We start from the raw sequence: 23699 nt of genomic DNA, 5'->3' as shown, positions 1-23699 counted from the left end.
AATGCATATAACAAAAACCGAAATAATGCATGCATGCACAGTTTCGGTTGAAAACCGAAATAATGCATATGAAAAACCCGAAGTAATGCATACATGCACAGTTTCGGTTGAAAACCGAAATAATGCATATGAGAAAATACCGAAATCATAATGTCTAAATGCACAGTTTCCATATGCGCAATTTCGGTGCCCCTAATAAACCTTATGGAAGGTGGTGACCGGGAACGACTTCCGGTAAAACCCTGCAAATCGGAAAGCGCCTCATGGTCAAAAATTTTGGTTTAATTTTTTAGCCGAGCTGCGACTACTGCCTTTTTTAATCTTTTATAGTCTACTTTTTAAACCAGTCAATAGTTTTAAGCAATTTTTAATATATTCTGGTTTAAATTTTAGTCCAGGCAGTCGAGAAAATGATGTTTTGCTATGAGTGGTCTAAAATTAAAACCAAAAAGTTCGTGGTTTAAAAACCAAACCAAAATGTTTTCATTCTAGTTTCTAGGTTTCATATATAGAAAATTTGGTCGTGTAGTCGAGTCGGCGGCAGGTAAACGGAGCACGCGTGCCACCGGCACAGCCATAGAGATCAGGTTGATACTACACACTCCCGGGGGCTGCAGTTTCGACAGCCTTGATCCAAGTCAAATTATAAATTTGAAGTGTTGCTTTGGGTAACTTTTGTACTTTCTATGAGTATAAAGGCCCGTCTACATATAACGCGTTCGCGTCGACTTGCAGTTCGCGTAGCTCGTCAAAATAGTGAAATTGTCAACATTCAACTTTTCAATAAGAAAAGTAGTTTATTTTTCTTTTAATTGTAATTGATTGTAGTTGGGTTGGCATATGAAAAAGTGAAAAAAGCAACAATAGTTTATAAGGCGAACTTAGCGCAGTGGGTAGACCACTGACTTTGTGTGCTGGGGTTGCTGTGTCGCAACCCAATGACCGCGATGAAGAAGTCTGATGTAGAAATGTGGTGATCTCCGAAATGGCAGCTATAAATTCTACTGTTTATAAACTATTATTGGTTTTACCACAATACTTTTTCATATAAAACGGCCTCAAACTCACTAAAAAAATGTTTAATTTTGAAAATACTAGGGAAACCGCATGGTTTTAAAACGCCCAAAACTTAGTGTATAAAACTTAAAAAATATTTCAAATTTTAGTCAGAGTTGTAAAAGATCCGAGTGCCAGTGAAGAGTAGTCTGGTATAGTGCATGTTTTCAATTTCATCAAATTTCAAATCACCCTATACCGATGAAAAAAGTTCTTAATTAGAAAAAAAATCAAAACTTTACCACACATCTACAGGCAAGGTCTTTAATTTGACCTCTCATTTTTGAAATTCCCTTTCAAAAGTATTCTTAAACTAAAATCTTCTTAAATCTCTCTCATCTGACATTGTGATACACATGTATTTCAATAAACTAATGAACTAATTTGAATGTGATTCTTCGAGCAAATGACAACCCCCCTAAATAAAGGTCAGGAATAAAGCCTTTTCAAACCCATTTCGATTGATACCCATGTTTTAATATATCATCGAAATTATTGAATAACTTGAATGTATCTTTGTAAACACGTGGCAACCCTCTTCAAACATTCTAAATGGTTAACCTAAAGATCTCTTAACATTATTTCGTTTCACAACGGTATTTTTATATTTCAAACCTCCTTCGATTGATACCCATATTTTAATAATACATTTAACTTATTAAATAATTCTAATTTAACTTTTTAAACGGGTGGAAATCCTCTTCCAACGCACCAAAAATATTCTTAGTGTTCAAACTAAAGATTTTTACCACTCCTTCGTTTGACATCCATATTTTGATGTTTCATATAACTTGTGTATAAGTAAACTAAATTCGACATTTCAAGCAGGTGGCAGCCCTCTCCAAGATATTTTCAAACTACTACTTTCTGAAGCCCCTTTCATAGTTTTCTTACCTAATATGATTTTTTAATCAGGTGGAACTCATCATTTCGATTGATACCCATCTTGTTATAGATGATTTATTTTTTAAATAATTTGAATATAATTTTTAAAAGTCCAAGCCTTTCAATGTGACACCTCATTGACTATTAAATAATTTAAGGGTAATTTTTCAACAGGTGGCAACTCTTTTCGAGAACTAAAACCAGTTTACACATCTACAGGCCAAGCGCTTCAATTTGGCATCTCACTTTTGAAAATCGAGCGAACGGTACAGATCTTTTGTCCTGGGCAAGAAATCGATTCGCGTATTTATATATCGTCGTTTAAAGTACAAAACCGCGTTTCAACAAAATGCAAAACCGCGTATTTAAGGTTGCATAAATTAATTTCAAGATAGTAAAAACACTCATATTTTAAAATGGTTCTTTTTTATAAAGCAATCGCATTTCTGGCAAGTATATTTCAGGTCGAATGGATAAGGATTGGGCCAAGACCTTGTGTGTGCTTTGTACTTTGAACGGCGATATATAGATATGATTAATAAAAAGTATAAATAAATAATATCGATTGCTTATATTAATAGTATATTAATATCACCTATGGCCGTTAAGTTTTAGGTGGACTTTTATATCAGAATCTACATTAATATATTGAATATAAGCCCTTGATATATTAAAAACGGTGGCTGTGGTTCAAGTGTTAGATAATTTAAGCACACCAAAAGTTTTGTAGGGGTACATGGTGCAATAAGCAGGTGAATTAATAAAACAGCTTTCTCGCTTTATGTTCTGTCATTCGGCTATCGTATAGAAAACAAGATAACAGTGCAATTCTGGCAACTGTCTTTCTACTCACCACAGTCTTTGGAAAGACAAACGTCTTTAAATGTTAAATAAAGAAATGTTAGCAGAAAGTACATTATTGTTTGAGATATACGAAAACGACTTGGATGACAATTTAAGAACAATTAAATAAGAGTAACTCCATTTTTTGAGTTTGAAATCAGTATACGAACATTAAAGGATTTATTTAATTAAAACCAGGCGCCGTGCGAAAAGGAATATATCTACTGAAAAAGTGTGGTAGAGCGTCAACCATGTATGTATAGATATGAATGTAGATAGGCATAAACAATTTCGCAACTCAATGTCGTACCTTTGCCGCAAAAGTGTAATAACCCAAAAAACTAAAAATTCTAGAAAAACGCCTTTTACTTTTACAGTGTATATACGCTCCCATGGTAAAAATTAAGACATATTTTCTTCTAATGAGCAATTGTTAATCGACATGACATCGCTATGACATTTTTACACAGGAACTTAACTTTTCTTGGATTGTGATGCTATTGCTGAAAAGGTACGTTACATTCTTAATGTATACAATCAATCTTATTTACATATGTGTGTATTTATGTATACTAGGGTGGTCCAAATAAGTAAAGCCGGAATTTTAATGCTAGGATTGTTCTATATCGAAAAAAATTTAACCCTATTTTTTATTTTGAAATCAAAAAATATTTAGAGGCCGCTCAAAGCGNATAAGTAAAGCCGGAATTTTAATGCTAGGATTGTTCTATATCGAAAATATTTACCCCTATTTTTTATTTTGAAATCAAAAAATATTTAGAGGCCGCTCAAAGCGCTCAAAATTTCCCATGTATTTTATATGGGATAAAAATACTTTTCGTTGAAATGATATGGAACTCTTGAAAATCAATATTTTCCAATCTGAAAACTCTGGTTTTCTTCACGAGACTACCAATAACAATACCCAATTGTTAATTTAACCGTTTTAAACGCTAAACATTTTTTATTTATCCCCCATGGCATTTTCTGGGGGTTTGGCGGACCTATAAGATATTGTTACTATAAAAAAATGGTTATAAAAATAATTGGGTATTATTGTCTGGAAATATTCTGAAGAGAAACAAAGCTTCCCGATCGAAAAATATTGATTTTCAAGAACTCTATACCATTTCTACGAAAAGTGGTTTTCCCCATATAGTAACATACATGGAAAACTTTAAGCGCTTTGAGCGACCTCTAAATATTTTTTTGATTTCAAAATAAAAAATAGGGGTACATTTTTTTCAGTATAGAACAGAGAGCATAAAAATTCCGACTTTACTTTTTCACATGCATTTTTGGACCACCCTAATGTATACCCAAAGTATTTATAAACATAAATGCGCAAAATCGTCCATATCCCAATTATTAAAAGTAGATAAAAAATATACATATGTATGTACATCCATACATATGAAGGCACCAGGAGGCCCTAAAGGCCGTTAACTAAACGTCAAGTTCATTTTTTTTGATTGTTCAGAAGAGACGATAAATCTATGTCGTATCGCATTATCATTCTGTATCAAAAAATAAATTTTGAAAAAAGTGGACTTGGCACCTTTTCACCATTAGGCAGCGATATGAAACTGTCCGTATCTTTATTATCTTATCGCCAGCAATTATAGACAATTTCTATACAATTACATAAAATCCGTTGAATTTGCTGAGTAATTATTTTCTATCAATTAAAAGTGCTTAGAAACCAGTAGTTTTCAAGAATTTAGCGGCAAAATTTTGCTTGGGGTAGGTCGGGAACAACTTCAACAAAAAGTAAGTAAAAAAAAATATCATAACAAATGGTCCGATAACTGTTTCTGCGCACAAGTTATTGATAAATGTGTGGGTTGGTAAAAGTGTGCAAATACTTATAGATATTTATATGAGTACTACAAAATTTCCATGTGCATATGGTTTTAAAAATCTAAAAAAGAGAAATAATTAGGACACAGCAACGCGTGAAAAGTGAAATGAACTTGGTAACAGCAGCAAGAAGAGATTATCTAATTGAAGCCATTTTTTGGCGTAGATATGTACATACATATTTTTATATACACACATACATACATACATACATATATATAGTAGTATGGATGTATATATGTACAAGCGTATTCGAAAGAAAAAACCGCCAACAAATATTTATTTAAAGCAAACAAAAGGGGCCTCATGTATAGCAATTAGTTACAGGTAGGACAAAACATTACTTAGTTACTTAGGCTCAAATATTTTCAGCCTCCCTTTGTATAACTCTACTATTATTTAGATCTGAATACTGTTCTTACCCGCAAGTAAAATGTATCAAGCGCCTGTCGAAAAAAAAGCAGCGGGCGGTGATATTCGGTCCCCAATTCGTGCCCATAAATCCAAAAATGAAGTATTGATTTTGCCGTCTTATTCTCTTGGGTTGGCTAAATCAGTGTGAAAGTGTCAGTTGACGAAGCGCTCTGTAACAGAAAAATGTAATGCTAAAGTTTAAAAGAACGCCAAAAGCGATAAGGGCGATCGATTTTAACTTTGTAAAATGGGTTTTTCTTCTACATGTCAGTTCTATATAAGGATTCATTTTAAATTTTTTATTACGGTCAACTGATTAGTATTTAATGAAATATTCAAGTGAATTTTTTTAATAAAAACAGTTTAAATAAAATGTCGTAAGTCATTTTCTCACCAATAAAAAAATTATGTTTGTTTCAAGATAATTGTATTTTAAACTATAATGCTAAATATTGAATCCGACCGCGTACTTTTGTTTAAACCCCGATTTTGTACCATATTATATTGAACGTTTTTTTGAAGGTGATTTTTTTAAATAAATTTTTTCAACCGATTTCGTGCAAGATACGCGTAAACATGGTTATATTATAATTCAGTAGCATTTTTAATTTAGAATTTTAAATATAAACTGGCGATGGGCATGATGATAATCGCGGTTTTTTATTCAGGTTTTAATCCGTTAAAAAAAACTGTATTAAAAACCTAATCTCTTCGGTTTACCGAAAACAAACCGAATTACAAAAAACTTTGCAAAAACCAAAACACATCGATATCAAAGTAAATTAAATTTTCACATACACTAATTACTTACTGCTATGCAACGCAAATTAGTTAAAACAATAATTGCGATTGTCCAATATTTTTCATGGTAATTTTTTTTCTGTTAATTTTGTATTAAAATATGGGTTATGTTTTAACAAACGATATATAAATCAACTTTTCAAACCTTGTACGAAATTTCAATATTCACAGTCGACATCACAATCGATTATGCTTAGCTACTGGATCACCAAACAAAAATTGAGTAATTAATTTGAAGTTTGTGGTATGCCGTAAAATTTTTTTCCTATCTCGAAGAATTGCATTGCCATTGCTGCTTAATGTAAAAACTGAATTTTCGGTTTTCGGTTTAAAAGTAAAAAAACGATTAACACCTAAATTACAAAAAAAAATGAAAAAGATCATTAACCAAATTAAAAAAAAAACGGTTTTTGGAAACACCAATCTTATTTGAACATCCCTACTACATACTTAAATATAACTCAATTTTACCTGAGTTTAATAAATATTTTTCAAATTCACCACATTTCTTTTATTTCAGGCGCCATATTGGATCGGCCATTTTGTTTTTTGTTATTTTGATTTCAGATTAGAATTTAGCTAACCTATTAACTCTTAAATAAATTAAAGATAAGCCATTCTTATAATTATTTTTAACAAAGTTATTGTGTTTAAGATTTTAGACGCAATATTGGATCGGCCGTTTTGTTTTTTTTTTTTCAGATTCAAATTCAGGGACCTCGAAAGCCCTTGCAAGCCTGAGTTCATGTGAATATACAATTTTTAACTCCCAGCTCAAGAATTTGAACTGAAAATTAGTCGTAGCTTAAGCTCATATTTATGGATGAGGCACAAGATGGCTTGGTGCCCCCGCTGCTTCTTTTTTCGACTGGGGCTTATAACACTTTCCCGCAGAGTACGAATAGTACTCAGATCTAGATAATAGGAGAGTTATACGAGGGGAGGCTTAATATTTTTGAGCCAAAGCAGCTTAAAGTGCCATTAATGTCTTGCCCTACATGTAACTAATTGCTAATATCTTTAGCAGTATAAATACTGAGTTTCATGTCATTAATATCATTACGCTTTTAGTAATTGAGCCGTAAGCATCGGAGCTGTCATCAAATTCCTCACAAAGAAAAACAAAATGCCGGCGGAAATATTTTAAGAGATGTCTACAGTATATTGGTTCTGGACCTTCATTTTCCACCTCCAAACGTTGGAACCGAGAATTCAATCATGGCAGGGAGTCGATGGAAGATAATCGCAGGTCAGGGCGTCCACACACTGTAGTTACAGCTGTTTTTTGGGATTGTTAAGGTATCCGTTCATCGACTATCTTCGTAAAAAAAATACAATGAGCGGAGACTATTTGGCTACATTGTTGACAAAAATGCATCAAGTAGTTGTCGAGAAACTGAGAGCCTCTCAGTGAGAGGCCAAAAGAGTCCTGCAATGGAATTCTGACAATCGCTACGCAAAATTTTCGTCGCTAAAATGAAAAGCAATTGGGTGTAAAAGTATACAACATGGAAGCCAAATCTGGCAGTGTGGTGAACATGAAACTAGATGTTGCGTGTTGTTAGATGCGCCTGCTATTCGAATATAAAAACGGCGAATATTTTTCCTCTGAATTAAAAGCTCTTTATGATAAATGTAAGAAATCGAAGTAGAGGGAGATTATATAGAAAAAAAAAAGTTGTATACATGTCTATCAGCTATTTTCATACCTTAGCCTAAAAACTTTTCAGCCTCCCCTCGTGCATACATATATATGTATGTATATACAAATGTAGCTGGCCAAAACGGCACGCGGCATCGCATCAGCTCATCATAACCAGCTATAAACTTGCCAACCTGTCGCGAGGCGTAGCTTAAAAATAAAAAACTAAAAATAAATATCCACTGATTTACATACATATTATGTATGTGTGTATGTATGTATGAACATAGATTTACTCCAATACGGTTATGCCCTAAATACATGCCTGCCTCTATTGCGGTATTTGCGGAGTTTCCATTTCAATATCTGCTCGGCATCTCATACATACTTACAAACATATGTACATATGTAAGTAATAACAGAAAAGTGATCGCGGGTGGCATGCTCACATGCTTCACATATGCTAATAAATAACGGCCAACTGATCAGTTTACAATCAATCATACGCACTGTCACGATGGCTTGTCATTGCGCCCGCTCAGGTGCTTTTCTTTTAACTGTACAGTTTGTCTCTTATTTATTTGATTCTTAATTCGTCTCGTTTATATTCTAGCTAAAATTTGCATGTTTAAGTCTTTTATGAACTTTCAACGCAGTGACTAAATACATTTGAGTGAGTGACGGAGTTTTGAGTTTATGATAATCGCATTCACTTGCAAAAGCTCCAGGGACACCTGTATTTAGATTTGTTTTGAAAAATAAATGTACCGCTATTTCTCTGCATATTTTTAGAGCAGAATGCAAGTCACCTTTGTTGTTGTTTTGTTTAATTTTATCTAGTAGATACACATACATATATATGTATAAAATACAGAAATTGAGAAATTGGGGCAAAGCTTGACGCGCATTAAAAATACGCCATCGAAGTGAAAAGCTGGATAATCAACCTCGAAATTTTGCTTGCATTAAATCTGCTTGTTTGGAATTTTGAATTTTCTATGCTTATGAAGATTACGAAGAGTTTAATTTTTAAGTTTTTTTGTGGATGCAAGCAGATGTACAAACTTTATTAATTATCCCTGAGAGGCTGTACATAAATAGAAATTATTTTGTGGTTTTCAAACCACAAACAGAATGAGAAATCACCCACTAATCACACTTAATATTGGGATCAACTTGTCAATAACGTTAAATTACAGGCATCTAACCCTAATTTATTTTTCATGCAAATATAGGTTCGAGTATTTTTTATGAAGTGTGAAGTAAAGTGTTTTGTTATATAATATTACTTTTCATTTTGTGAGTTTGGTGTAAGATCTAATAAAACAATTGCATGTACTATTTAAAGAAAAAAAGTTACAAAGTTATACCTTTGGTTTATTAATGCAATATATACATAAAACTACTTATTTCTTGCTTACAATGTTGGTAGAATGAAGGATATAATTAAGTAACTTAACAACTTATTCAGAATTTTTATTGTAATAATTTAAATTGCAAATTCAATTTTGCGCTTTCCTTTTGCGAATCTTTCTATTATCATTTCGGTGTCAATTTCAATATCTAAGTGTACGTGTAAAAGTGCTAGTCCTATCAGCTTATCTTCATTCATGGTACGACGCAACCATGTTTTCAACCGGCGAAGGGTTGAAAAACTTCTTTCGGAAGTAGCGTTACTAGCTGGAAGTGTGACCAGAATGCGGAGGAGTTTGTTAATCAATGGAATTCCTTATTTAGCCATCGTTCCAACCACACTTTATACTCTCTTTCCAAATTGATACCGTCTGTTTCTAAGAAAAGTTCGCATCGTTTTCCCAGCGATTTTACGCGTTCGATAGCATTATTTTTTCGTAAGGCGTATTATATTCCCCAATTTTAGATGAAAGTAATAAGTTCAAATCAAAAATTTTCAATGTCTCTTTCGGCAATCTTTCTCGGAGATCGAGCAAAATATTATCCAATAGCGGTATAGTATAATTGCCTTTCGATAATAATCTTCAGCGTTAGACGCACGATAATTAGCCTGAAGGACAATGTCAAAATCCAATTCCTTAGCGATATCGGTAACTTTTGAAAATATATCAGAGAAATGTGTGTCAGCATTTTCTCTAACATTTCGAAGAATATTCACAGTGCCGTTGACTGACTGCTTCGATAGCACGATTCAAGTCAAGTGAGGGCGCTTGGAGAGGTAAACTTTTAATTTTTAATTTTTTAATTTAACTTTTTAATTTTTATTATATTTTTCAAATAGACAAAAATTAGTATCAGAAAGTTCAATTTGACATACATACATACATACATACAGCCCAATTCTGAATACTCCCAGGGAGATTGTTCTTCGGGAATTTGTTTCTCCCGAGAAAGAAATCCTTCAATTTGTTCACACACACACACATTTGTTCCAGCCCGGAGGTGACTCTTTTTGATCTATCTAGGAACTGTTGTTATATGCACTATGGTAGGACCTTCTAAGCCAGAGTCAGCTCAGAACAAAATCAAATGTTCTGCAGAGGTCGACAATTGTCACTTCGTAGGGCATCGCCATGTTAAAAAAGATTTGGTAGAGATGAAGAACCAGTACCGTCCCTTTTCAGGCAAGCTCAGCGCAAGCTCTAAACCAGTTTGGTTTGCTGCAGAGAAACTAAAAGTATAAGAATCAACATTGAAATGCGTCAAAATGACAAGTTATTTTTAAGCAAAAAACAAAACCGACTTCAATTCTCATATAAAACTTAAGATTATCGTTAATTTCTTCACGATCCAGTTATCGGACAAACAAAGCTACTATGGTACCAACCTTGAGGTACTACCTTCCCGATGAAAAAAGAATTATCGTAATCGCTTAACGTGGCCCAAAGTTATGCGGTAACATACATAAAGAAAAGAAATAATAAATATTCCGACGAACTGATAACCTTCTCCTTTTTGTGGAAGTCGGTTCAAAATAAGGGAGCACAAATTTGGATGTGAAGCAAAACTCTCTAGGAAGACAATACCTGTAATAATTTTACCATGGAAATAATAATAATAATAATTTTACCTAAAAAAAAATAAGTGCAAGTTTCAAGCAGCCAAAAATCGCGTAGATTTTGAACAATTTTTTTATTTTTGTTGACATCCTTTGCGTTTTTTTCATATAACAAGTATTGTATTTGGAATACTTAACATCTCTGACTATTTCCATGTCGTTGTAAAGCTCATACAGCTCATCGTTCCATCGTATGCGGTACTCGCCGTCGCAAACGAGTAAACACCCGTAAATCTTCCGCAAAATCTTTCTCTCGAATACTCCAAGAGCCGCTGTGGTATTGCTTATCGTCATTTTACACAGTCGTATCAACTTCACGGGGATGCCAAATTCAGAAATCGCGGCGTATTGGCAACTCCTTTTAGTGCTGTCGAAAGCGGCTTTGAAGTCGGCAAATGGAAGGTGAATGTCGATCCTATTTTGGGGTCTTACCCCAGATTTGGCGTATTGTGAATACCTGGTCTATGGTGGATTTGCCAATTAGCTGATGCAACACTGATAAGACGCAATCAGTTCGTTGACGGCGGACTTCAGTCTTTCACAAAATACGCTCTATAAGACCTTGTAACCTATGCTTAGAAGGCTTATCCCGCAATATTTGGCGCGAATGGTGGGGTCGCCGTTCTTAGCATACTCCATCTGACCATATTCTGCATAAAAGTTGATGCACGCACCTTATCAGATTCTCACCTCCGTACTTGAATAGCTCAGCTGGCAGGCTGTCAGCTCCAGCAGCTTTGTTGTTTTTCAGCCGCGTAATTGCTATTAGTACCTCATCATAGTCAGGCGGCGGAACATCGACTCTGTCATCATAGTATTGGGGTCCGGGTTCGTCTTCTCCACAACTTTCCGTTCTGCTACCATCCACTAGGATGAAAAAGTGTTCCCTCCATATTTTAAGTACGTTCTGGACATCGGTCACTAGGTCACTATTGTTGATCTTACAGGAGTTCGCCCTCGCCTTGAAACCTTCCGTAAATCGCCTAAATCTGCGAAAATTTTCGGGCGTTTTTCCTTTTACATCATGGCGGGGGCAGCATTCGCATGTGCGCTCAAAGCGCTCATAGAAGCTATCATTCCGTCGGGCCTGGGCGCAAATCAGCGAGATGTTGAAAAATCCTGCTTTGATGCGAAATGTGGCGAGACGTTCCTCCAAACCCAGCGTACAACCCATTGCTGGGAGGGGGTGGTTTCTTGACCAAATACACGTTTATATAGTGAGCGGCTTGCAGCCACACCTATTGGTGAACACACGCTGCAGACTTCAGTGAGCCCTTAAACCAAAAAAGTGGGAGTGGCCCCACCGAAGCTCCCTCTCTTTCTGCCATTACCCAAGGCTCCACTCGTTTGACAACGCTTATGTTCTGCACTTCACAGATGGTTTTTCTTATATGTATTTATGTGCTTTAGAGGCTCAATCAAAAATTTTTACAACAAGATTAACATGTTGCCTCTGACAAAAATTAAATTATTTGTTGCCTCGGCATTCGAACCCGAACCTGCTGGAAGCTAACATATAAAATCAAAATGTTCAAAATTTTCAAATGCCGACAGTGTTCAAGTGTTTAGATAAATTTTCCGTATCCGAAAACGCACACAAAAAACTCCTACAGTTATCGTCAATTTTCGTATCCGGTAAACGTTCGAAAAAGATGATGTCATTTTAAAGCAATAGTTGTATTTTATTTGCGCAAGCTAAACATTTGAAAGCATGCATGCGTAGTCGGCAGTGGCTGAGCGTGCAGAGGAGTGTGCCGCTATTTGTTAGCTTCCAGAAGGTGCCGGGTTCGAATTCCGTCAGGTGCTTCCTAATTTTATTTTATTTCTTTTAGACCATGAAAAAGTATCTGTAAAGTGCAGAAGGAAAGCGTATTGAACCAAAATTTCTATCAGACGAATTTCAGAAAAAACAGCCGAAAACGTATCCGTTTCACATACTGTTGTATGTGGATACGTTTCTGCCGCATACATTAGTGGGAAAACGGATCGTCAAAGTATCCGGAAATGGAACCAGTAAACGGACAAAAATCCGCACTTCATCCACTTTTTTGTCCTTTTTCGGATCGGTTTTCGGATTTTTTGCTGGCTGGGACTGTATGTTGACTGCCTTTGTAGGCTTAACTTGCATTACGATGCTAATACTTATTTAGCAAAGTAAAATGTTACACTAGCGAAACCAAGCACGTATGTACATATGTATCGCATTAAGGGCTATTTTCGCATGTAGGTTTTTTAATTTATATGCACTTCAAACATATTTTTTTAAAACAAAATTTGTGTTTAACGGGCAGATAAATTTTAAAACCTAAATACTTAAGAAAACGGCCCTTAAATCCTTTAAGATTAACTAAAGTATGAAAAAAAAATTTTCAATGGAGACATTTTATTATTGTTTTTCAANAACAAAATTTGTGTTTAACGGGCAGATAAATTTTAAAACCCAAATACTTAAGAAAACGGCCCTTAAACCCTTTAAGATTAACTGAAGTATGAAAAAAAAATTTTCAATGGAGACATTTTATTATTGTTTTTCAATATCTGCTTCATTTCTTACATAAAATAAAAACTAAAAATTATAGCATATGATAACTGCATATGCATGTATTTATATGTATAGAACGACTCAGTTTATGAGCATACCTACTTCACGTATTTTTCGAGAATCATCAAGAAATCCTTTCCTATGGGGGACTTTTTTAATATATGTATTTAAGTCAAGTTACCAACTCGCTTGTAATCTCCGTAACTCAGTAGCAGTCCTTTTGTGCCGGTTGTTTCTGATTGGCCAAACGCAATTGCTCCAAAGCGATTTCATGCGCACGGAAATGGTTACGTGTCGCTTGTTCTAGAGCAACTAAACCACGATCATTACCATAATTAATTTTCATAGTGGCAGCGCTGGATGCCAACGGTGCGATTGGCAGTATTGGTGCCGCTGGTGCAACTGGAATTGGAATAATTTGAGCGGCAAGTGGTTTCTCTGCGAATGCTGTGCCGATTGGTTGTTCGATCTTTTGCACTTGGTTTAATGCTGTAAGTGCGGACGGAAGTGATGTTGCATCAGCAGTTGCTAGCTGCTCCTTACCATCCTGCTTATTGGTAATGTAGTGCAACAAGTAGGGATTATCTAGTTTGATGTAGCTGTCACTGGCATCGCGCAGATAATAGTAGCTAGGATTGAGATAGCCTTGTTGCTGTAGAGCAGGATTCTGTGCGCCTATGTAATAGGCAGTAGTTGCAATAGGTGCGCCGCCGATCTGGTTAGCGGTTGGAGTGGCAAAACGCAGTAAATATGGATTAGCTGCATAATTTTCTTTCTCTCGAATGTCGTATGTCACCGCAGCATCACCACCTCTTTGAATTTGCGTTTTAATCAATTGTTCAAGCGTTTCCTTTGGCTGTTCTAGAGTTGGTAGTTGAGTCTTTTCAGCGTAGTACTCAGCTTCTTTATTTTCCTTTGCCTGGTCAAGGCGTTCCTGTTCTTGACGACGTTCTTCTTCTTGCTGCAAACGTAGCATTTCTTCAGTTTGCAAACGCTCCTCTTCTTTAATGCGTCCAGCTTCAGCTAAAATTTCTGCTTCGCGTTGTTTCGTCTCCACGATGCGTAAACGTGCTTCCTCGTCTTTAAGTTCACCTGGAGTTCCAACGATCTCCGGCGTCGCATACAGCGTAGGTTTTGGCTCAATTCCAATTTGAGAACTCTGCGTTTGATACTGCTTCGCTTTCAAGTGTGCCTCCTTCACAAGCTTCAGGTGTTCTTCGCGTGCGCGTTGCACTTCAGCTGTTTCTTGCACTACAGCGTACGGCTGGGGTTGACTTTGATAGATGCCAGCATACGATATGGATTTAGTGGTGCCCAGTTGATCATTCGAAGCATGATGTTGAAGATGCTGAAGCGCTTGCGTGGACGTTGGCTGATGTATTGCCAAATCGGCTATATTTTTGGTGGCACTCCGAGTATCTGCAATGAATTCTGACTTCTTTTGCAACTCTTCTAAGATCTTCAAATGCTCAGCTCTAGCGCGTTGCACTTCTGGTGTGTCCCGAACGGGAGTGGGCAAGTTACTATCTGATTTCTGCCCCTGGTACTTATCAATTAACTGCTGGCCGTACGTACTCTTTTGTCCATCTTCATATTTGTTGCTTTGTTTCTCGAGGTCATAGGATTGTGGTTCTTTTTGTGAGAGTTTCTCCTCACTGATACTTTTCTCAGGCTTATAAGCGTCACTCTTAGTGTCATACTGCCCTTCAGTCAAATACTGCTCACTCTGGTATTGCTTCTGTTCGTATTTGTAGCCTTCCTTCTCCGCGCGCAATTTAGCTTCATTCCACAAGCGTAAATGCTCTGCTTTGGCATGCAGCACTTCTGGTGTCTCCTTCACGTAGCCCAAATGTTCAACAATTTGTACGCCCTGCTCTTGCTGATGTCTTCCTTCTTGTGATGCGTGCTCGGCGCGTGCCTCTTTAGACAAATGCGCGCTGCTTTCTCCCAACTTTGCGGCTTCTGCCTGCAGTTGTTGCACATGCTGCACTTGCTCTTTATAGATGCGCAAGTGCTCCTCTCGTGCCTTCTTTTGCTCAGCCGTCTCGCCCAAAATTGCGGTTTGCGCAGGCGTGTCTTTAGCCAAGTCGGCGCTCTGGAATCGTAAATAAATTCCTGGTTTTACTGCTGCCTCAGCAATGGCAGTATGCTGCTTAGTTTTTCCGCTATCCAGTTGTGACGATGCCAGACGTGCCTCATTCCACAAACGTAAATGTTCCTCTCGTATTTGCTTCGTTTCTGGATTTTCGAGATTGACGCCACTTCTAGCCGCAATGATGAGCGCTTCCAGTGTTCTAATTTTCGAAAGCAACTCCGCTGAAGGCTCTTTACCGGCCGCCTTTAGACGCTCTGTTTCTAGCCTGTATTGATCGTACTGGTCTATGGACCACAGACGGAAGTGCTCTTCGCGTGCTTTGACAATCTCAGCTTCGTCTTTGTTGAGCGAACCTTTAACGAGTTGAATTAAATAGTCTTCTTTGCTGATTCTTCTGCTCTGCACTGGTTCAGTATGTTTGTAACCAACAAAATGTTGCACACCCTGTTGGTCGAGGAAACGCACATATCCGGGAGTTATTGCATTCACCACAGGAATTTCTCCACGTACTGGATTGAAAGCAAGCAGTTCGCCACGGTAAGGATAACCAGAGACGGCGGCCGCATATGCACAGCTTCTGGTTGCCAGAAAGCCGAGCAGCGACACTATAAGCATCCTCATTGCTGATGAGTTCCTTAAGTCGATTTAAACTTTCCTTCTTCTGCTGAACAAAATTCTGTCGCTTACTTCCTTGTATGTAATATTCACTTTGTACCGCACAACTGCTCTGTTGGTAGCCTAGTACGTTACTCACTCGAATCGAAACTGATGGCTTACATTGGCTACTTCTGCCTATTTATACAAATTGAAAACAATGTCCACCGGTTGCTTCCCAACGACAACTGTACTTTAGGTATTCTTAATGGATTCTAGAAAAAGAAAAAATAACAAAATAAGATGCGAATTAAAACTTAGTCCAGCTGTAGCGCCCAAATGCCATACCGCCTGTGGTGGCCGCTGATATTGCGGTTATGCTCGAAAACCAGAAATGCAGTTCCAGCTTCAGCGTGTCCTTGAGCAGCTTTATACAAATGTGCTCCATCTTCGTATATGTTTTTGCAGCGCCGCTTATCACTTTGCTATTTTTAGCTGTGGTCAGCTTGAATTGATTCAACACATGATCTGGAAGGGTTCGAATTGCATGATGCGCCGCTTTGCAACGGTTTGCTTGTAATAAATAAGGCATTGCCCCAGGTCGCCGATATCAAGTTTGCACTTGACATTTGTGGCCTATCCTCGGCTGGGAGTAGCGTATTGCAGTACATTTTACTTAAGGCTATATTTTACGGGTTTTTCTGCCATTGCTGGGGTGCTTTTTTTTCTTTTGTGCCAGCTGCTCTTAATTGCCTTAGTGGCTGTTAAACTGTAAATAGCATTAAATGTTCGGTAACCCAATTCCTGTATGCACTTATGTATACTGCATGCCGTTGTTCGTGCTTCACTGGCTAGACTCCTATTTCTCGGCTTCTTTTCTTTCTTCCTTTGTTTTATTTATGTTGAGATAAACATTGTCATCCTCCCAGTCACTCAGATGCGTATAGTTAGCGTAGTGTTTTTGCTTATGTCCGAAAATAGTAGGTAATTTATTGATTTTTTATACCCTCAAGGTTGTTCTTGACACTTGAGATTAATTGGTCTTTTTAGAGTTCTGAACAGGTCTGAGTGTTTTAAATTATGTTTATTACTAGCTTTATCAAAATTGAGTATATTTTTTATATAGCTATCGTTCTGCATACACGAAATGACTGCTAATTTTTAATCGCTTTGCTAAACTTTCGACGGCGAAATTCTCTAAATTAAAAGCAGTGATGTCTAAAAGTAACAGATGCAATGTTATGCATTTTTCGTACTTACAGTAGGAAATATTTTTTAATAGCATGGTTCTGTTAACATTTCGTTAAAAAATCTCTGAGAGGGGGCAAAAGTCGCACATAATTTTGAAAAAGGGTCAAAAAATCCAAATTTTCAAAAAGCCGGGTCAAAGGGAATTGGTGCTTAAAAAGGGTCAAATTGTCACTTTAGTCGCATAACGGCAACAATGATAAGCACATTATTGGAAAAGTTCTCTATTTGAGGAGCAAAAGAAATTGGTTGTGTAATGGTTATCAAATCGACTTGTCCAAAATGCTTGTCAGTTACTAATTTTTTGATAAGTTGATAGGTTTTTTTTTTTGATAAGTAAAAAGTGCGACACTTATCAACTTTACTTTTCAAAAAAAGGCTTATCCAAAAGACGTTAAGTGATAAGTTATAAGTCGTTGGTGCAATTGGGCCAAATTGGCGAGCTGGAAACACTTACCAAAAGAGTAATGGCCTGTATGCAGCTCTCAAGAAAATAGTCAAGAAAATATTGCAATTATTTCATGTGTGTGTCCAAGGAATTTTGACGTTTTTGATTTTGCCCCACTCTTTCCTCAGGAAATAATGGAACGGGCATATATTTCTGTTGCAATCCTGGGTTGCCTTGTGCTCTTTTTTCACAAAAAAAAACTTTAGAAAACCGTAGTAGAAAGCGTAGAAAATTTCTTAAGAACTGCGTACTGCCTTAAGGAAATTTGACTCAAGAAAATTTCTTAGCCATTTCTTGTACGTCATTTTATATGGGGTTTTTGCTTTTCTTGAGAGCTGCATACAGGCCTTCAGCGCCAAAAGTGTATTGTTATTACTATTATTATGGAGTCAAAGTAAAGTGTCATCTCAAAAAATTTGGTTTTGGCTGTTTCCCTGTAGATAATTTCAGGAGTGTCAAGAGGGCTTCCACTCCACATTCCTTTCTCCTTTATTTTTTAATGGAGTGGCACAAATTGAAGGGCTCCTCTTTTCGCTACCCATAGAAGGCCTTCCAGAAGGGCTTTTATAGAACGTACTTCAGAAGGCCTTTTGGTGGAGTTCTTTTAAATTTGCTTCTTTAATTTATAGAAAGTTTTATATCAAATATGTCTTATTGCAACTTAAAAGTTTTATTGACAATCATTTGTAATGCTAAATAATATAAATTTATGCATTCGCGTAAATTGTAAATGGATAAGCCCTTCTAGAAGGCATGCAGGGAATTACTTTTTGCAGCCCTTCTTGGGTAGGCCTCTTAGAATGTCTTCACTTAAGAACGCCTACCTAAATTATCTTCTGGTCTATTCCTGGTCTTGAAATCTGCTTTTGGCTTCAATAAAATGTGAAGGGGTCAAAAAACTACATTACTAGGTAGTAGGTTGAATAAGGAAATGAATTAGCAACAAGAGTTTAAAAGGGGTGTGCATAGATAGCTCAGTGATTAGCCCATCTAACTTTGCACAGCGATCCTTGCATCTAGAAAAAAAAGAAAAGGAGATGTGGTGATCTCCGCAATAGCTGCTATAACTTTTACCTCTTAGACATTGTTGCTTTTCCATTTTTCCTAATAAACATAATCATGGTTCAAAGCTCAATAACATTATTACTTAATAATACATTACTTACAATTACTGCTGAATAATGCAACGACATAAGCAAAGAAACTGTACTTATAAGCAATATATTGACACCATATTCACTTGTATCTTCGTCTTTGATATGGATAATAAGTGTCCTGGTCGATGGGCTCGGGTTTATGGCAGCCAGTGGCGGATTTGGCCGGGCCTTGGGCGGCAAGATATTAGAGGCGGCAAAAAGATACACTAGTGGTGAAAAAGCACGCACGGACCAAAGTAAATACGTGCAAAATCAATATAGCGGCAGTTAACCCATAAAAGCTATATGGTTTTGAAAATATCCAGGTCTAAGAACTTTCTATTGAATTTTATTTTATTGCTAACCTGACGAAATTAAGCACTTCAGAAGCCGAAGAAAATAGGGTTTCACCTATTTAAAAAGCTAAATTCAATTTTGGTGTTTTAACGCCATGCGGGTTCACTAGTTATTTACATACATATATGTATTAGTAAACCTGTGATATGTATATGTATTGCGTTTATTTTTGCATTACCTACTTTGCCCTCACAGATTTTTTGTTTTTAAATGCATTTTTATGTGAATATTTATCTTCCGTTTACCGATCACTTACATACATTACCCGTATATACATAAGTAATAGTGCCTACGTGACTATTCCACGCTTCCTACACACAACGTCGCCTATTATTTTAATTCGTTTCGCATGTGGCAATACCGAATCTTATCATAGGACATTGTCTGTGAATTACATTAAAGGCCTTTCAAGCTGCGCCAACTCGAGGCCTATTTAAATTCCATTTCTGGTGACATCGAGACTTGCAAAAGAAACCAGTAGTACCTACATGCATATGTACGTGCGTACAACAACATATGTATGTATTTATTTACAGCTTTCGTCGCCATGAAAATGCCAAGAACACGAGTCGCTCATACCTAAAAGGGTTACATGTTTGCATTCTACTTCGCCTCCAACTCCAACTCCTTCTTTGGCTGCCTATCTTTGTTGTGGCTTTTGCTGCTGCTGAGGCTGCTGTGTTGCAATGTTGCGGGATGTCGAAACAGGATTTGCGCAAACCGGTTACGGCTGCAGTTTCGTTGTTTTGGTATTAAGAAATACCTAAATTGAATTAAATTCAATACATATTAAATTAAATTCGACGCCGATCAGTCGCCAGACGCTACATGCAAGCTGTTGGCTTGCGAAATATGTAAGTATTTAAAGGTTTCCCTTCAGGCGAATTCTACACGTTGATGAAGATTACGTCAAAAAAGTTTATGGAAAGTTTTGTGAATGATTACGTTTTTTTTCAGATTTGCTTAAACTTGGCGCAAATAAATTTATGTATTTAGCTAAGGTTAACAAATCGGAATTTGTATTTGCATGGAAGGAGTTCATATTTTAAATGGTGGCATGCCCCTAACCAGTTTACTGACCCGCATGGCGCAAATGATGAAACAATTTCACAATGCTAACGAATATTTCGAATTTTTATAAGCATTTATGTATTTATTATACATATATGCATATCTGTGTATGTATTTTTATTGAGGAATTCCTCAGGAATTCACAAAAATATTTGAAAAGTGTGAGCGAGAACGAACTAAATTAGTGGTAGATTACACTGGATCACAAATTTTAACTTGGTTTTTGTTCTCCAGACGCCACTATCCAATTTCTATGTAGATTTGCTCAGTGATTCCGAAATTCGGGTTAATTTTTTTTCTATGGATATCTGCAATTTACCGTTATTCAACTTAAAGCAAAAATTGGTTCCTTTTAATCACGTACATATATCTTACGAACCAATTTAAAAAGCTTAATATAAAATACGGCAAACGTAAGCCAATGAAATTCTCCATAAACCGTGTATACATCACTTTCCGATAGGGCTTATAGTTTCTGACAAATTAATTAATCATTTCAGCTTTTTTATTTTTTAATGAAAGAATGAAAAAAATTAAACTTTAACAGAAGAAAAATTTAAAAAAACGGTTATGTGCCAAATTTTTGCATTTGTACTAAAGCCTGTTCTGTTACAAAAAAAAAATTAAGTTACTAATGAAGAAAATCGATGGATAAATACGAAATAATGAGTGGTCAAATAAAAATGCGCACGATTATTTGTATGAAAATTGAGCACTAAAGAATGTTACTCATACACCGCGTACACCTAAGTAACACGCTTTTCTGCTCATATTTCATACAAAAAATCTTTGGGCATTTTCATTTGACCACTCATTATTTCGTATTTATCCATCGATTTTAGTACAAATGCAAAAATTTGGCACAGAACTGTTTTTTTTTTTAATTTCTTCTGTTAAAGTTTGATTTTTTTTTATATTTTTCATTAAAAATTAAAATAAGCTGGAATGATTAATTAATAGAAAAATGATGTATATATGGAGAATTTCATTGGCTTTTATTTTCCGTATTTGATATAAGGATTTTTAAATTGGTTCGTAAGATATACGTGATTAAAAGTAACCAATTTTTGCTTTAAGCTGAATAACGGTAAATCGCAAATATCTCAAAATCGTATAAAAAAAAAATTAACTCAATTTTCGGAATCACCGAGCAATTCTACACAGAAATTGGATAGTGGCATCCATAGAACATTTTTTCTGTAAGCCAGTGTTATCAATAAAAACAGTGGTAGATCTCTGGAAAAGTGTGGTAGAATATTTGTAATTACGCGAAAATTTGCAAAAAAAGATATATCAAATTGTGAAGTAGTATTAAAATGTAGATAAACTGCATTCTTCTATCGCGTCATTTTTTCGAGATCTGTATTTGCCTACTAAGGTTTTCATTTTTATTGCCTTAAGGTGTTCTTACACGATATATATTTGCATCTGTAAATATGACTTTTTCAATACATATGTAATTGCGTATGTCTGTCAAATTCACAGTCTTTATGTAACTATTTAGCACTTTACTATTTACACTCTTTGATTCTATCTATGTGTCGGATGAAAATAGAAACATTTCTATTTCGTATGTACGTGGGGTGAAATAACACAAACGGCAATAACGCAAATTTGTGTTATTTCCCAGTTGAATGTGAAATAACACAAATTTGCTTTATTTCATTTCTCGTTGAGCAATAAGACCAACTTTTATACTTAACAATTTGAGTAATAAAGCAAAATAGTGCACATATGTAGGTAGTCACCCAGTTACATTTGACAAAAAGTAGTACATGAACAAGTTAAATGGACGGATTTGTAAGTATACAATTTTGAAAGTGCCCGGCGTCGCGGCGGTCCGCGTTCGCGCGCCGCCCCGCGCCACCCCACTTATTACTTAATCTACAAAAGCGCTATGTCCAATATGCGGAGCAGTTTTTAAAGACGATGCTTTTCCTATATTTTGTTAGACTTTTCATAAGTAAAAATATTTTGTGAATATTACTTTCTTCATATGAATTATATCACATTTTTTGTTTAATTCAAGGCCTATCAAACAGGTTTAGAGCATTTGAGCAAAAAAAATATTTGCCTGTATTTTGTTGTTGCTTCTGGTATCGAAGGTGCCAAAAACTGTTCTGATTTTTTTCTTCTACATCAAAGCGTGCCATGCGAAATACGAAAAAGGTAAAAAATTTAAATTGAAAAAATGAAAATTGTTGCAACTTTCTTTCTTAGTAAATTGGTTCGCTTCTCGAAGCATTGATCCACCATCCTGTGCCAGGCCCAGTAATCAGCGGTTGTGCTGCTGAGTTGGGCGAGCTTTCCAAAAGCTGCTATTTAATCGCTGGTTTTGTATGGAAAATGTTTCACATGCAAATAGATTTTAACAATTTAGAATTTTTGTGAGAAGAAATGTAAAATATTTGACATTTTCGAGAACAAATAATTTGAAAAAAATCAAATCAGCTGCTATACTGATATTACCTGTTCAATGTGCCTTGGTTTAATTGTATTTTTGGAATAAACAAAGTTCTTTTTCCTTCTGTCAGTAAACTGTTTTTTTTTTACAAATAGTATAAATAAGCAATGGGAAATAAGGCAAAATTTGTTTTATTTCCAACCTTTGTTGGAAATAAAGCAAAACTCAGATTTTGGTATTATTTCCCATTTAAAAGTGAAATAAAGCAAATTTTGCGTTATTGCCGTTTGTGTTATTTCACCCCCCCTCATTCACGCACGCAACAGAAATTTTCAAACGCCAGCACCTTCAGCTCTTCAATTAACACAAAATTCACAATCAATTTTCTTGACATTTCAATTCATATCGAGGAGAAAATCGACTGTTCAACTCTTATGAAAAAAAAAACATTTTTCAAATTAGGTTAATAATTTTACTTCAGTAAAATTGTGGTAGTTTTTTAAAATAATGGTAATTCTGGTAGAAGTGAAAAATTACCTAAAATGTGGTAGATCTACCACAATTGTGGTAAAGTGGCAACACTGACTCACAATTACTCACATTCGAAATCGAATTCAAATGAGCCGCTTCATGTCTTGTCAAAACTCACTGTACGGTAGTTGCTAAGCGTGAAGCTAATGCGTTCCACTTTCAGTTAACTGGTATAGCTAAGTACATATGTACATATATGCCATTGTTAACTTAATTATCACTGTCGCGATCATTCATTCGCTCTTTTCCTTTAGTAAACCGAAATATACAAAAGCTTAGGCAGTTAAGTGCCCAGCGTCAGGGGCAAAGTCCGTCAACGTGCATTGTCACCTGTCAATGCGTTCAGCATGTTACGCAGTTTAAATTAAATTAAGAATGTATATTAATTTAATTACTGAGCTTTCTGGGGTTTTCATAAATTAAGTAGCTGAGTGAATTCACGTATTACAGCTTTTATAACTTCATTGGAATGCGTTTTGTCGAACGAAACTTTTCGATTTAATTCAAACCTTATACATACATAGTACATATATATGTAGTACGCTTTCGGTTTGTGTGCAAGAAGGAAAAGAACGAGATGATTTTTCGCAAAACAAAATTTAGTCCCATAAATCGTATATAGTACTTATACTTATAGATAAATGTTGGCATAAAAATCTGATTTATGATACAACAAAAATTAATCACTTCATAGTGTCGATCGGTGAGATGTTGTGTAAAACTCAGTCTCCCTATCGGCAT

The 23699-nt window shown here is 35.8% G+C and overlaps 2 protein-coding genes across 3 annotated transcripts in view; one reads left to right on the top strand and one right to left on the bottom strand.

Moving 5' to 3' along the window:
- LOC108360310 (electron transfer flavoprotein beta subunit lysine methyltransferase-like) overlaps positions 1 to 23699 on the top strand; it is a 60560-nt gene that overhangs the window by 6640 nt on the left and 30221 nt on the right. Inside the window, exon 2 of one of the 2 annotated variants that reach the window (XM_017612544.1) lies at positions 3162 to 3295. The exons of the other annotated variant lie outside the window; for it this stretch is intronic. Coding sequence (XP_017468033.1) covers positions 3279 to 3295 — 17 coding nt within the window. The 5' untranslated portion in view covers positions 3162 to 3278. The remainder of the gene's footprint in view (positions 1 to 3161; positions 3296 to 23699) is intronic. 2 annotated transcript variants of the gene reach the window in all.
- LOC108360309 (trichohyalin) lies at positions 13126 to 15940 on the bottom strand. Its single transcript, XM_017612542.1, has one exon. It carries the CDS (start codon positions 15788 to 15790, stop codon positions 13280 to 13282), a length of 2511 nt encoding a protein of 836 aa, XP_017468031.1. The 5' UTR covers positions 15791 to 15940; the 3' UTR covers positions 13126 to 13279.

This window comes from Rhagoletis zephyria, unplaced genomic scaffold, assembly GCF_001687245.7.
Source record: "Rhagoletis zephyria isolate East Lansing unplaced genomic scaffold, Rhagoletis_zephyria_1.1 Rzeph_scaffold_00556, whole genome shotgun sequence".
NCBI classification, from domain to species: Eukaryota; Metazoa; Arthropoda; class Insecta; order Diptera; family Tephritidae; genus Rhagoletis; species Rhagoletis zephyria.
The sequence above is the reverse complement of the archived record's forward strand: the minus strand, read 5'-3'. Positions and strand labels throughout refer to the sequence as shown.

What these genes read in the sequence shown, in the direction of transcription:
- LOC108360309 (XM_017612542.1), bottom strand. Translation starts at nt 15,790, where the DNA reads ATGAGGATGCTTATAGTGTCGCTGCTCGGCTTTCTGGCAACCAGAAGC.